At 31.7% G+C, this 13,693-nt stretch overlaps 1 protein-coding gene across 1 annotated transcript in view; it reads right to left on the reverse strand.

Annotated features, from left to right (window-relative positions):
• The window catches only part of LOC143073380 (sodium- and chloride-dependent GABA transporter 2-like), a 67,932-nt gene that overhangs the window by 5,949 nt on the left and 48,290 nt on the right, over positions 1-13,693 (reverse strand). The window contains exons 7-11 of the mRNA XM_076248871.1: positions 13,284-13,390; positions 8,939-9,063; positions 6,738-6,841; positions 5,297-5,437; positions 4,673-4,769 (exon numbers count right to left, since the gene is read on the reverse strand). Coding sequence (XP_076104986.1) covers positions 4,673-4,769; positions 5,297-5,437; positions 6,738-6,841; positions 8,939-9,063; positions 13,284-13,390 — 574 coding nt within the window. The remainder of the gene's footprint in view (positions 1-4,672; positions 4,770-5,296; positions 5,438-6,737; positions 6,842-8,938; positions 9,064-13,283; positions 13,391-13,693) is intronic.

Below are 13,693 nucleotides of genomic sequence, written 5' to 3' on the forward strand. Positions count from 1 at the left end.
CTTTCTCATCTTATCACAAATATAGTCTGCTTTCTAAATGTGAACAGTAATGTATTACAGTGTACTTATTATAAATTAATTGAATTAAAATGTACGTGCAATATAAATGGGCTTGGATATTTCCGATGTCAAAGGTTCGCTCGCAATACTGTTAAGAAAAAGGTTGACACACATATGCATTTGTTCTTTTTTGGTATTGTTATCGTTCAGCTGTTATAAATTGTACTTATTATAATTTATTTTCTGTCATAAATTAAAAAAAAAACGATATAAGGTAGTGTACAACTGTGATTACACTGTCAATTAATTCATCTCTTTTTGTCTTTTCTAAATACTATATTCATTTTGATCATGTTAAAATGCCATTTAATATCGAACTAATGATGTATGTTGTCAGCGGTGCGATTAAAGTTGACAAAGTAATACGTGATAATCGTCAGGTTTATGATATAGGTAATTTTTATTTGTATGATACTGCAAAATATATTTTTCAATGCGAAGTTTTCTACTTTTCATATGGTTTAGTATATACAAATTATAATTACTGTCATTGATTTGTACTTTTTTGTTATTTAATAAAAAACAATTCATTTATTGCTGGTATAAGCATTTGGTAAATCAATCTCATACAGAGAAGAGAAAACAACAAAGAAAAAAGTATTCAAGGTTTACTTCTACGAATGTATAAATACAATTAACTAATGATATGCAGTACTTATTGTCTAATGTGTCATATGCTTTTCCTTCGCTTTATTCAATGTTATCTCTGTTCCGTCCTTGGTCAAACTAGTCCATATGTTCATTTAGTCCGCCATACATGTGTGTCGCACACTGTCTATTTTATATCTTCTGCCCTATATTGTGTCTTCCTTGCTACCATATCCCATCTAGAAATGAAGCTTCATTAAGCTGATGATCAACCCTTATAAAAGGGATCTTTCAATTTTCATCCACCACAAGCACTTCTACACAAATTTCGGATTCGTTTGTGACAAAAACAACAATTTTCAATATCATCGCCATAAAAATCACCACAGGTTGAACATATTCTTGCGTATTCAAAAATTTTGATCATCGGTACTTCCATTAGGTCACATGGCGTACATGCATGGTTTGATAGCACATAACAAAACCTCATGCAAAGAATTATGATGCACATTTTTAACCCAAAAAGTTTCTGAAAAGAAATTAAAAGAAATATGAGGATTATTAGAAAAAAGTAGATTTTTTTTTTAAATAAAGATTTAAATTTTGCTATGAAATTTATATCTATGATATAATAAAAATATATGAAAACTTCAAGAAAATCAAATGATGTTATTTAAAGGTTTCATAAGAAAATGTTATAAGTCGTGGATAAACTAACCATTTCTGCAGCGTCAGTATAAAGTAATACAGACATGTAAAGAACTGGTGCTATATATATACTATTCTACACCTATGATCACCTCGTGAAGGTCATATAGTACACATTTCCGGTTTTTATTCAACCATCAAAGGCATATATTACCTGAACAGCTGTCACGATCATATATCAAAGACATGTCTATACCCCCAACACTTATGTAAAAGTACATTAATTCGATTTTAATCCTTTTGTCACTTGAGTTAAAGAAACGCAATACAGTATTTTCCAGCTGTATTTAAGTTGATAAATGCATTTACTACGACATAAATGTTGTGACGCGTTCATGTCATTGCGTAAATGTACAATTTCACGATTGATTTTGTAATGTACTTTGCCCATATAATGTATGTACACTAATATTTAAACAGCGAATAAAAACACGTAAAAAACTATATAATTGTAAACAACAGGGGGAAAACTATTTCACCCAATAACATTTTTTACGCAATTTTCAATGAATGATTCTCTTATGTAGAAAAAATGAACAATAGGTATCTTGATGACCACAATGATTTCTACCAAAAGCTTTTGTAATAGTTTACCAATCTTTACACGCCAAATTACTCCCCAAAGAAGATATTTGATGACAAATTACACATATGAAACTTTTAACAATGGACACTGTTGATAATAGTAATGTGTATATAAATACACTGTTTGTATTCTTTTTGTAGTATGTAAAGGGTTCGGTTATTGTGATGATTAAATATTGCTAAATTGGGATGGATCGTAGGGAAAGTCGATTTTATTGATTTAATTCTCTTTTAAAACGTATACATCGGTGCACATGACAGGTAAATGACACGTTTCGTTTCTTGAATGATCTCTAGCACTGAATGCATATTATTTTTTTTAATAGGACACGATGAAAACATTAAACCATGCAAAGGCCTTTACCTCAACTCTTATAATGTGTCAAATAAGGGTCTCACATAATTGTTACAATATGTCATCAGAAAAAAGAAAAATATAAGATGATAATATACTATTCCAAAAGATTTACAATTTTGGTATTAATAGATTCGTTATTCATTATAAAACTCAATTAAAAGTCATGTTGCTGTTTGTGATGAATAACTGTATATTGTTACTTACATTTTATGTGAAGATACATCTGGTATATTTCTTCTACTTCTCTGTGATGGAGGAGTCAGTTGTTCTTGTGATTGGAGATTTACTCGATAACGAAGTTGGAGTCTGGGGCGAATCGTGAACCAGCAGTGGTGTCAAGCAAGTAGTTGCAATAAGAAAGATATGTATGATAGACAAAACACGCGTTACATTCGCATCGGTGGCGAGTGTTACTTCCGAAAAACTATTATCAAATCCAAGTTAAAGCGCCTTTGTCAGGAAATTTTGCTCATTTACTTTATTTTTAACACCATATTTCTTTTTACTATACAACAGGTACGAGTTATATAAGAATTCATAATCCTTTGACCAAATACTGATGTTCTAAAAGATTTTCCACGAAAGTAGTCCATATATATAAACAATTCATAAATGTTGTTATGTTTCTGTGAAATATACATTTTTTCCCGATTTTTGTGTTCTTCATAATTCAGGTTGTTTGGATTTGTTGTTTAATTTTCCATATATTTTCATGTCGACTCCCTGTTATAGCTCACTCTATGATATGAATTTTACTTATATATGAAGCGGTGATCTATAATAGCTTTAACTTTCGTCATGTTGTCTCTAGTTAATAGTTGTCTGATAGGCATTTACCATATTCTTTTTTCATATTGTAAATTTTGAAACAATATGTAAATATTAGATTAGTTTCAACGATATGTCCTCTCTTTTTCGTTAAATTGTCTAATTATATTGCTCTCTCCTTCATTTAATCTCAAATTTGTAATGTACCTCCCCTACGTCACACAACAATTGATGATAACATAAAACATTATTTCAAGAAACTGTTTTTTTTTAAATATATTTGATATTGATTATTCTTTTGCTTCTAAAAACTTGTATTCTGCATGTTTTTCTATATCCTTTCCAGTCGATTAACTAAAATCATGCTCCCACCTTAATATACATATTATAATATTAAAGACAAATAAAAGCAGCAGTAGTATACCGCTGTTCAATAGTTGTTTAACGGTAACAATTTCATATACATTTTGAGTAGTTATTTCAAGGATCACTAAATGAACAATAATCTTACTGATTTTTATCGTGTAAATATAAAATAAGCCGATTCATTTTAATGAAATTTTGTCTGCGTGCATATAGGTAAATGTATAACAAGAATATGCGAATACTAACTTATGTGTAAAAAATCAAGATTTTGTTATAAGTCTTCAAACACAATAATATAACTTATGCGGATATTTGTAGTACATATCTCTTTCTTATCACCCAGTTCAGAGACTGTTTATGGATAGTGATAGCGAAATGATACTTGATATGTATTGACAATTTGGAAATACTTCCATAGAAAGTTAAATAAATAACTTAATTTTACATCCTGAGCTGATACTGCTCAATTATCATATACTACTTGTAGATTTTTAATATGTAATGTTGCTCTTTACTTAATCAAAAATTGAACAAATCCATGTCCTAGTTGTTGTGCCATTCGTATTCAGCAAATTATTTCAACTTTCGATATAGAAATAAAAATGTTTTAATGACACTATGGACACATGAAACTTGTAAATTGTTTTTTTTTCAGTAAGCATTAATTTGATCAGATTTTTGTCTGATAATTATTGAGATCGATATAAACTGATTAAGCGATGTATATAAACTGTCATTTGGTCTGTTGTGTCATCCATGGTTATATACAATATTGGGTTGTCTCTGTTTTTATCCTTTTTTCTTTGGATTGTATCTCGTTTTCCAATGGTTGTCTTTCTTACAACACAGACAAGGGCATAGACAAGGAGGTTGATAACAGTAACCCGTATTTGTCGCGTATATGGCCATTTCCAAGAGGACATTTTTTTTTAAATAAAACTGACTGTTCTTTTTATTTGTTTTATGTTATAACGTTTCTAGTCTTTGTTTTTTTTTTTTATATATATTCATTTTTGGTATATTCTTATTTAGAAAAAAAAGACAATTTGCTTGTGCAACCTATTTGCCATATTCTAAGATCTAAAGACGTGTTATTGTGATGCCTAATCAAAGTACTTTTCAACATGAGTAGCAAGGCGGGCACACAAGTGAAGAAGAAAGTGCTGACTTTTGGGGGCACATAAGTCCTTTTTCTAATATAAGAAATGAAAACGATCTTGTTGTAATCTTTGTACTTACAATATCCTGTAATAATTGGCACTGTACTAACGATAATCAGGGTAAACACCAGTCTATCTACGTAACTGTTAACAAGCATGTAAACAAACAGTCCACCCTGAAAGTGTAAGTAAATATTTGTCTCAATATGTTTAATTGATGGTATTACATATCCAAAATTCTCAATTTTATCATAATAGTGTTGCTATGGTCTTAATAATGAGTCTTGCACTGCTCTATTTTCACGTCAAGTCAAGAATTGCATGACATTCTTTGATTAAGTGTTTGTGAGATCAACAACAATTTTCAATAGTTAAAAAAAACTTTAACACAATAGAATAGTTATCAAAGGTAGAAAGTGTTTTATTGCTTTAACTTCAATGCTATTAACAGATAATATATCATTTTTAATTAAGGATGGTACCTATGAACATGTTTTCTTAATTTGACCATTCACCATTTCATGAAATTTATTTTACTGTGATACCCGCGAACTTATAGTTCAATAGTATTTGTACCGACCCAGTGGTACTAAATAAAGAATCTGTTTGGTGGTGGTTTTAAGAGTTTAATTATTTATGGGGTTAACCTGCACTTCTTGTCTAAGGATAGATCACAGATAACAGTTCAAAGAAAATAACTTACTTGCGTTATAAAGAGAATACTAAGCAGAAACGATGAGAAACACGCAATGCCAATAAGGTACTCTCGTCTTCTGATCCTCTTCATGATCATCTTGGGTAGAGATGGAAGCAATGACTCCCAGATAACACACAGATGAATAACCTATAAGATACATTTATCATTGTATAACTGTAAACATTTATTATCTTCGTTACTTTTTTTAGTCCAGATCACAAATAGTGTAAAAATTAATAACTCTGGAATGTTTCAGGATCTATGAGATATTTTAAAATTTCAAATATTTATATCATTCTTACAGTAACATTGAAGGATCTGCACATGTTAGGAGTAGACGCATGCATCACATAGCTAGTAACCCATTTAAATGAAGGAAAACGAAAACCGTTTTGATTTTTTAACTATGAACAGAAATTCAAATATTCATTAATCCTTTCAACGTTATGTTTATGAGGATGATCGATAATATCAGGACAACTGAATATGAACAGTAATAACAAAAAAAATCTTTAGTTAAATTATTATTTATTTTCGATTTTGAACTGATTGTCTCTTCCTTTTTTTCATGTTTTGGGGTTTTTTTTTACGATTTTGTCTGCTTTTTATCACTTTATGATTTTAATTGTCCCTTCGGTATCATGTTTTAGTAAAGTCAATTAAGCTGTGGTGTAAATATAATGTCGTCAAAATGTAGGATTTGACATATTTACTATTTTGGCAAAATCAAATATAAGCAACATCTTTAACCAAAAAAAAGTTTTGACCCAGATATAAATCTTTCCATTAAATATAATGTAGCAAAATAAGCTTAAGTAGTTGCTCATCTTATCTTAATTATCAGTAATTTTTGCAGCAGTTTGTACTTAAATACAAGAAGTGAAAGCAATATATGATCGCAGCTAAAAGTGTTTCTCTCTTTACGTCCGATAGCATATATCAAGGACAAAGAAAACAAAAAAAACAATGGTAGTTCTGCAAAATTACTCGACTTAATTGAGCCAGAAATTACATCGGTAAAACGGAAGTATGTTGTAAATATATAGATGCAACAACTTTGCCATGCAACAGGCCACCTACAAACCCCTCAATTGATTGTATAAGGCCTAGGGTTGTCTATCGTAAAGAGACCATGGAAACCTTTGACAAATTTTACGTCCCTTTTTTAATCGATTTAATTGGACGTGGCTACATATTATGTATTCTGCTCAGTTGAAAAGAGCGATTGTCCATAAGATATAAAATATGCAAAACTGACAGTTTCTTCAATAATATATATAAACGCAACCACTGTAATTAGATGAATAGATTCTATTCGAGTATAACACAATACAAAATGTAGATCGCCGAACTGGGTCATCGATAAACCGAATCCCCCCCCCCCCCCCCAAAAAAATAGTCCAATACGAAGAATACAGTTCAATCCTTTCCTTAATTGATTAATTACCTGGTGGATCATCCCGAACAGAAAACAAAACATAAACAAACATAATGCTATAACTGGATGATGTCGAACAGTAGAAAATACTCCAAGAAACAGGTATGATAACCCTTCAAAACAAAAAATGTATTTTGTTATGGTTGAAATCTTTGTAATTACTAGTATACTTGTTATAAAAGATGTTCTCATGTGTATTATTAGAGCAAAATGCATTGAGTGTTAGTAAAGGCAGTATATTTGGTTACATTGCTTGCTAATAGAACCGCAAAGTCATTATTTAGGCACACTACCCTCCTTTCCAAGTACGTTCTTCCTACAGACATATAGATTGGTGATATGTTGGACTAATCTTCTCTTAACGATGGGTAGAATACCTAACTTAACGACTTCACAGTTCAGCTAGTAAGTATGCTAAGTAAAGATATTACCTTTACCTACACACTAAAGACATTTTGCTGTACATTCTTACATATTTCACATTTTCACAATTCACTGCGATACCTTTTATCTGGGTGACATAAAATGGAAAGTTGACCGGTAAATTGTAATCTATGGTTTGAGCTGGTTTGTAGTTACAATATCATTTTTGAAAGTGTTGCAGTTACGTCATACATACATGTATATATTATTAGAATATATATACTAATAAAGCTTGTTTGTAATTGATGTTAATGATGGAGTCACGTCCAAGAAATTTGACCCTATATACAGTAAAATAATTGTCACGCAGGTGTTTGTATTATATTTAAACCGCATATCAATTCATCTGGTCTATAAATGTACTTTTGCGGTATTGTAGATCATAGAGAATATGTTAAAACAAAAAACCAAACATATCCTGTCTCTCAAAATAAAACATAATTGTTTAAAATAATATTATTAAGATAAATCCGGTAATATAAATGTATTTGTTATATCAACCATGGGAGTCCACTTTGGGATAATGCGGTCCTTTTCCCATTCCATAGCATGTAAACATTTTACCAAGATTTCAGTTTGACCTTCAGGATTATTAAGCGTTTCTGATATAATAAACCTAAATCTAGAAACATGCATCGGACTGTATAAAGTGTTCATTTTCTAGCATTGACTCGACACTTCTGATATTTAACTGTTAGTGCCAGCGGATAACATCAGCTCAACAGTTCGTCAGTAAGCAATTACACATTCCTTTTAAAAGCTCACCGTTTAATAATAAAGAAGTAAATAAGTAAGGTGTAAACTCCCTCATGAAAAATTGAACGTTAATTAAGTAGATCATATAGTTGCTATAACGTTACTTATAGTTCAGACATCACTGGTTTTCAGTTTTCATGTTTAGGTCTGAGTTTTCCTGATAAAGGTCTATCGAGCGCTTCGGACGCACGAAAATTATGAAGCGTTATTTCCATTCATTTCATTCTGGTTTGTGTAAAAAAATATAAAGAAACTCAGATGCATCTCTCTAGACCAACTTAACTTCAATGAATGAGATATTTTATTTTTTATTATATTTATTATATAGGTGCGGTCAATCATTAATGGCGCTTTGAACGCACTAAATTAATCAAGTACTGTTTTAAAACTTCCTGTACTCCTGTCATGTAATGTTGTCATTATAATGTTATATTAAACATTACCATAACAGCAGGAGGTTTGGCATGCTACACAATCAGGTTCAACCAACCATTTTTTTCTAAAAATGTCCTGTACCACATCAGGAAAATGGCCATTGCTATATTATAGTTCGTTTCTGTGTGTGTTACATTTAAATGGTGTGTTTCTGTTGTGTCGTGGTCTCCTCTCATGTTTGATGTGTTTCCCTAAGTTTTGGTTTGTAACCCGGATTTGTTTTTTTTTCTCAATTTTTAAACCAATGTGACCTTATGTGTATTCGTCTTTTCGTGTATTCAAAATGCATATAATCCGCCTTCATAAATACAATGAAACTCAATAAATGTAACCCCCCTTCTCCCCTTTTTTTGTTGGATGTCTTTCAAACAAATTTGTTTAAAGAAATGGTTAAACTAAGTGCCACAATTTGGTTGGAGGTTACAGAGAAATGCTGTTAATTAAAGGACATTTAGGGCTAAACTATTGATTAAAGAAGAACCCTACAACATAGTTGTCCATCTTCAACAATGAGTGAATAAGCGACTGGTACACGCTTCATATCGACCCGAGTGTGAAATAACGCGAGAAGATTAGTATCATTTTTTGTTACCTACCTGGTTTGATACCTCTCTGTAAAGCTATAAATCCTTCATCCCAACTCATATCGTAATATGGTTCCAGTGCAATATATGTTACCACTGGGAATATACTGTAGGCAATGATAAGTAAAGCAACGGCCCTATAAAAAGAATAAAAAAAAAACTTTCCCTTCAACATAGAACACGACAGTATACAAAAACAATCTAAAAAGGCATGAGTTTCTAAGGCTGAATAAAGTTTCGATAATCAAAAACGTATGCAAAAATTAATTAAATGGAAGGAAAGCAGTAAAATGTCACACCACCTTCGGCAAAATAAATAAAGGTCATAGTAGGTTACAGGAATAGATTACCTTAGATGTATTTGGCACAACTTTTAAGAATTCGTGGTCTTCAACTAATGCTCCTCAATTTTGTACTTGTTTGGCTTTATAACTATTTTGATCTGAGCGTCACTGTTGAGTCTTATGTAGACGAAACGCGCGTCTGGCGTATTAAATTATAATTCTGGTACCTTTGATAACTATTAACAGAAATTCATCCTGTGTAAAGGGTAAAAAGGATCATATCAAAGAAACAAAAAGACAACTTCATGTAATTGCTTAATCTCTTAAAAGAAGCGAGATTGGTAGCTTTCACATGGTAAGATATGCGTGCCTCACCTGTAATATGAACTTTATATGACAAATTATTACAATCAAGATTACTTTGACACAAGCAGTTGAATTTCACATTTGACGATTTAACTGGTACCTACAGCTAAACGTGTTTATCTTGTTAACACAAAGGTAATCGTCCTAGATACAGAGTTTTAAATGTGTAGAATGACAGTTTTACGTTCATTACCAACCTACCCATACGCATGGTTGTTCGACCATCAATAAATCATAATGGGTTATAATCGTGAATAGTCTGGTCACTACAGGACAAGAGATTAATGAAATATTTATTAGTTCCTTGTTAATTTCCACTCCATAAATGTCAGTCCTAGTTTTGACAGTTAAATAATTATCTATTATTATTATAACCTCATGTTGAATCATTGTAATGAACCTTTGATCAAATTACGATGCCTTATTTTCTATCTGTCTAGAACTATGAATAAGGTTATGTACTATACAATAGGCTTTGTAATTTTAATACCAATAGATGAAACGTTCATTGTAAGGACGACACTTTATGTTATAATGTGGTATAGAATATTTCTTTTCCCCTCAAGATAGCTTGGTGTGTTCAGTAGAAGAGAGAGTACCTCAGAAAAAAAGGGTTTTATTTTCCAGTCTCATGAAGGAAAGAGACAACCTTGTCTTATCGGGGCCTTTTATAGCTCACTATGCGGTACGGGCTTTGCTCATTGGTGAAGGCCGTACGGTGACCTATAGTTGTTAATGTCTGTGTTATTTTGGTCTTTTGTGGATAGTTGTCTCATTGGCAATCATACCACATCTTCTTTTTTTATATATCATGAAGGAAAGAGACGAGTAATCATGTAGAACTTGAAAATATGACAAGCTACAAAAAGGCCAGTTTTTTTTTATGAGTTCTGTTTTGAAAAAGACCAGATTTTATGTAATGTATACAGGAGTACACAAGACAATATGGCGCCAGTTTTCTAGTAGTCTCCTGAGATGAAGATTAAGTACAACGAGACCAATTATCTAGAAGTGTTTTAAGAGAAGATATGAAACAAGGAAGTCACGTTTTTCCAGTCCTTCGTACGAGATGACTTGTTTCAATGAGGCATATTTTAGACTGAGTTCAACGAAGCCAGATTTCAAATAGTGAAAACAAGAGTACACTGTGGCCAATTGCTTATGTGTCTTTGAATCGAGGGCCATGTACAACGCACTCACTGATCTAGTAGTCTAGTTACGAGATTGCAAGTTACAACGAGGTCAGTTTTACAGTAGTGTGCAAAAGAGGAAAATGCAGTGGAAGCCAGATTTCGAGTAGCTCTGTTAAACATGTTAAAGAGGGAACCTAATTTCAACAATGCTAGATTTATAGTAGTCTTTTCAAGAGGGATCGGGAACAATGGACCGTGTGCCAGGTAGTGTCTTTCAAAACTAGTATAACTTGGCCATCTTTCCAAATAACATTAAAGGATGTTATTATGTATTAAACAATAGCCAATTAAATGTACTAAACAGCAAAGTATGTTCGTTATATAATAACATTTAAATAGCAAGAACATACAGTAGGGCGGTGTATAAACAAAATAGAAAAATTACCAATGATCGATATAAAAAAATCATTAATTATGACAAATATTTAACGCTCTATCGCGATAAATATAACTAAGCAGTCAATGTTGCAATCCTTTTCTTTTAACGCTGTACAATGTAACGGCCTTTGGCAATAATAGATGAACATTAAATGGTCAGTATATCAACGGAAATCAATGTTGACAGGTCCATCTTATACTGAATTCAAATGAATATCAATTAGTTTGGATCTTTCATGTATTGTCATATAAAACAACATCACGCCAATGTCACATTTATCTTCGGAATTTCTTTTTTGAAATAGTTATTTGTTTTTATAGTGTAACACATGTACATGTCACTGTTGATGGCTGTACCCCATCATTAGACAAGTTTACCTTTTATGTCTGATTGTTGTAGTCACACATTGTTGTCAATATTATGGAATACTATGAAACTATCACACAAGTAATAGGATTTGTTATCTATAAACCAAGGTCAAAAATGAAAAGGCTGTACCAAGTCAGAAACATTCGTTTGATGTGTTAAAGCATTTGATTATCGATTTTCCCTTTTGGTGTTTCTTAGAGTTCTTTAAAAAATATATATATTACTTTGTATTTAATCAAAAATCTTAAGAAATAAAAAGGCAGAGATCACCGTGACCAACTATACAGAAAGCTAAACAAAATTCCGCACATTCTGCATATACATATATTGTATGCTCTATCAAACTATTCGGTCAAGAAACGTAACTTTGTGTTTGCATTTTCGTTTAGAATATTTAAATTTTGAGATTATTGAAGAAAACAGACAAAAATGGGATTAACTGATAAATGATATTGCCGCATTCAATGGGGTCGTCATCAACTATTATGCAATCTTTTGTTCCCGCCTCTTATAAAATTATAAACAATAATTCCATGACCAATATGTTTAGAAAGTGTTTCTCCAAACCATTTTGAAGCCTTTTAATCGTTTTTGTTTCGAACTTCACTAATGAGCATTCTGCAGACAAAACGCCCGTCTGACACAAATACAAAATTTCAATCCTGGTATCTATGATGAATTTATTTATACAGGACTTTCCGTTTTTAATTTTCCTTGTAGTTCATTTTTGTGCTGTTTTATTTTTTAAATAGGTGCATGTGTAACTGACGAAATATTCTCAAGAAGCTGTTCGAACTAATTATCTACAGAGAAGCAAGTTTCTCTAGAGACATATATTATTATAACAAGTTACAAGGAATCTATACTGTAACAAAAAAAAAACATCGACCTGGTCACTACCGGATATGTCAGAGAATACCGACTGGATACCAGGTTTTTGTATATGTTAAGGCAGTCCAAACTATTGATATGCAATGTAATTGACGAAAGTTTCTTTAAAAGAAGTACATGTTAAACACACGACATTGCATGAACATTATGATAATATAGTATGTAATTCAACCAATTATAGTCAAAATCAGCATAGATGCCAGGATCGAAGCCAGACGCGCGTTTCGTCTAATAAAAAACCATCAGTTTAACGTTAAATTTTTACTTTGAATATTGTTGTTATAATATGCTGCTTGCTGAAAAGAAAAAAGTTACTGCGAGCAACTGAACCTATACCTAAAGTTTTGTTTTACTTATCATACCAAGGACTTTAGTAAAGAATGTTTTAAATTCGGACGAGCATGGCGAGGGAAAATTTAATAAAGGGGTTATCAAAAACCATAAAGTTAACAATGGAAAACATCGAAGAAAACCAAACACTGCATACACCACTGACGATTAAGCAACATGAGCCTTACTCGAGAGCACATGAACTGATGAGGAGTAAGCATTTCACGTTCTTAAACACATTTTACGTGTCACGGTACTTTTCTATCCCAAATTCATGTATTTGGTTTTGATGTTATATTGGTTATTCTCATCGGATTTTGTCTAATGCTTAGTCCGTTGCTGTGTGTGTTACATTTTAATGTTGTGTCGTTGTTCCCCTCTAATATTTAATGCGTTTCCCTCAGTTTTAGTTTGTTACCCCGATTTTGTTTTTTGTCCATAGATTTATGAGTTTTGAACAGCGGTATACTACTGTTGCCTTTGTTTATATCTATTCAAACTAACATGAAGGTATACTATACCACATGTAATTTTCATATACTTACGAATTGACAACCACTTTCTTGTTATAAATTCTGGTTCCTAAAAGTGGTAGGACACCGGACCACAAGCCAATACTATTCATGTGCAGCAGAAGTGCATCAACCCATAACTAAAACAAGAGTAATGAATGTCATTGTGAGTATATTCATAATACACGAATAAAAGTAATTTGTATCTGTTTTGTTTCTTTCTATCGAATAACAATTTAATTTTGGATGTAACGGGTCTTCTGATTGGCTGACGTTATTTTGTTATGAGCCTATAGACATAATTTAGTCATGTGATCGTGATGTCATCAACGTTTTTCATGGTTTTCTACGGTTTAAAATGGAATTTAGAATAAAATTATAAGAAATGACTGTAATATTTTTTCTGTCTATTCGAAATAACATAAAAAATGTGGTGCACACTG

This window comes from Mytilus galloprovincialis, chromosome 4 (assembly GCF_965363235.1).
Source record: "Mytilus galloprovincialis chromosome 4, xbMytGall1.hap1.1, whole genome shotgun sequence".
Taxonomy (NCBI): domain Eukaryota; kingdom Metazoa; phylum Mollusca; class Bivalvia; order Mytilida; family Mytilidae; genus Mytilus; species Mytilus galloprovincialis.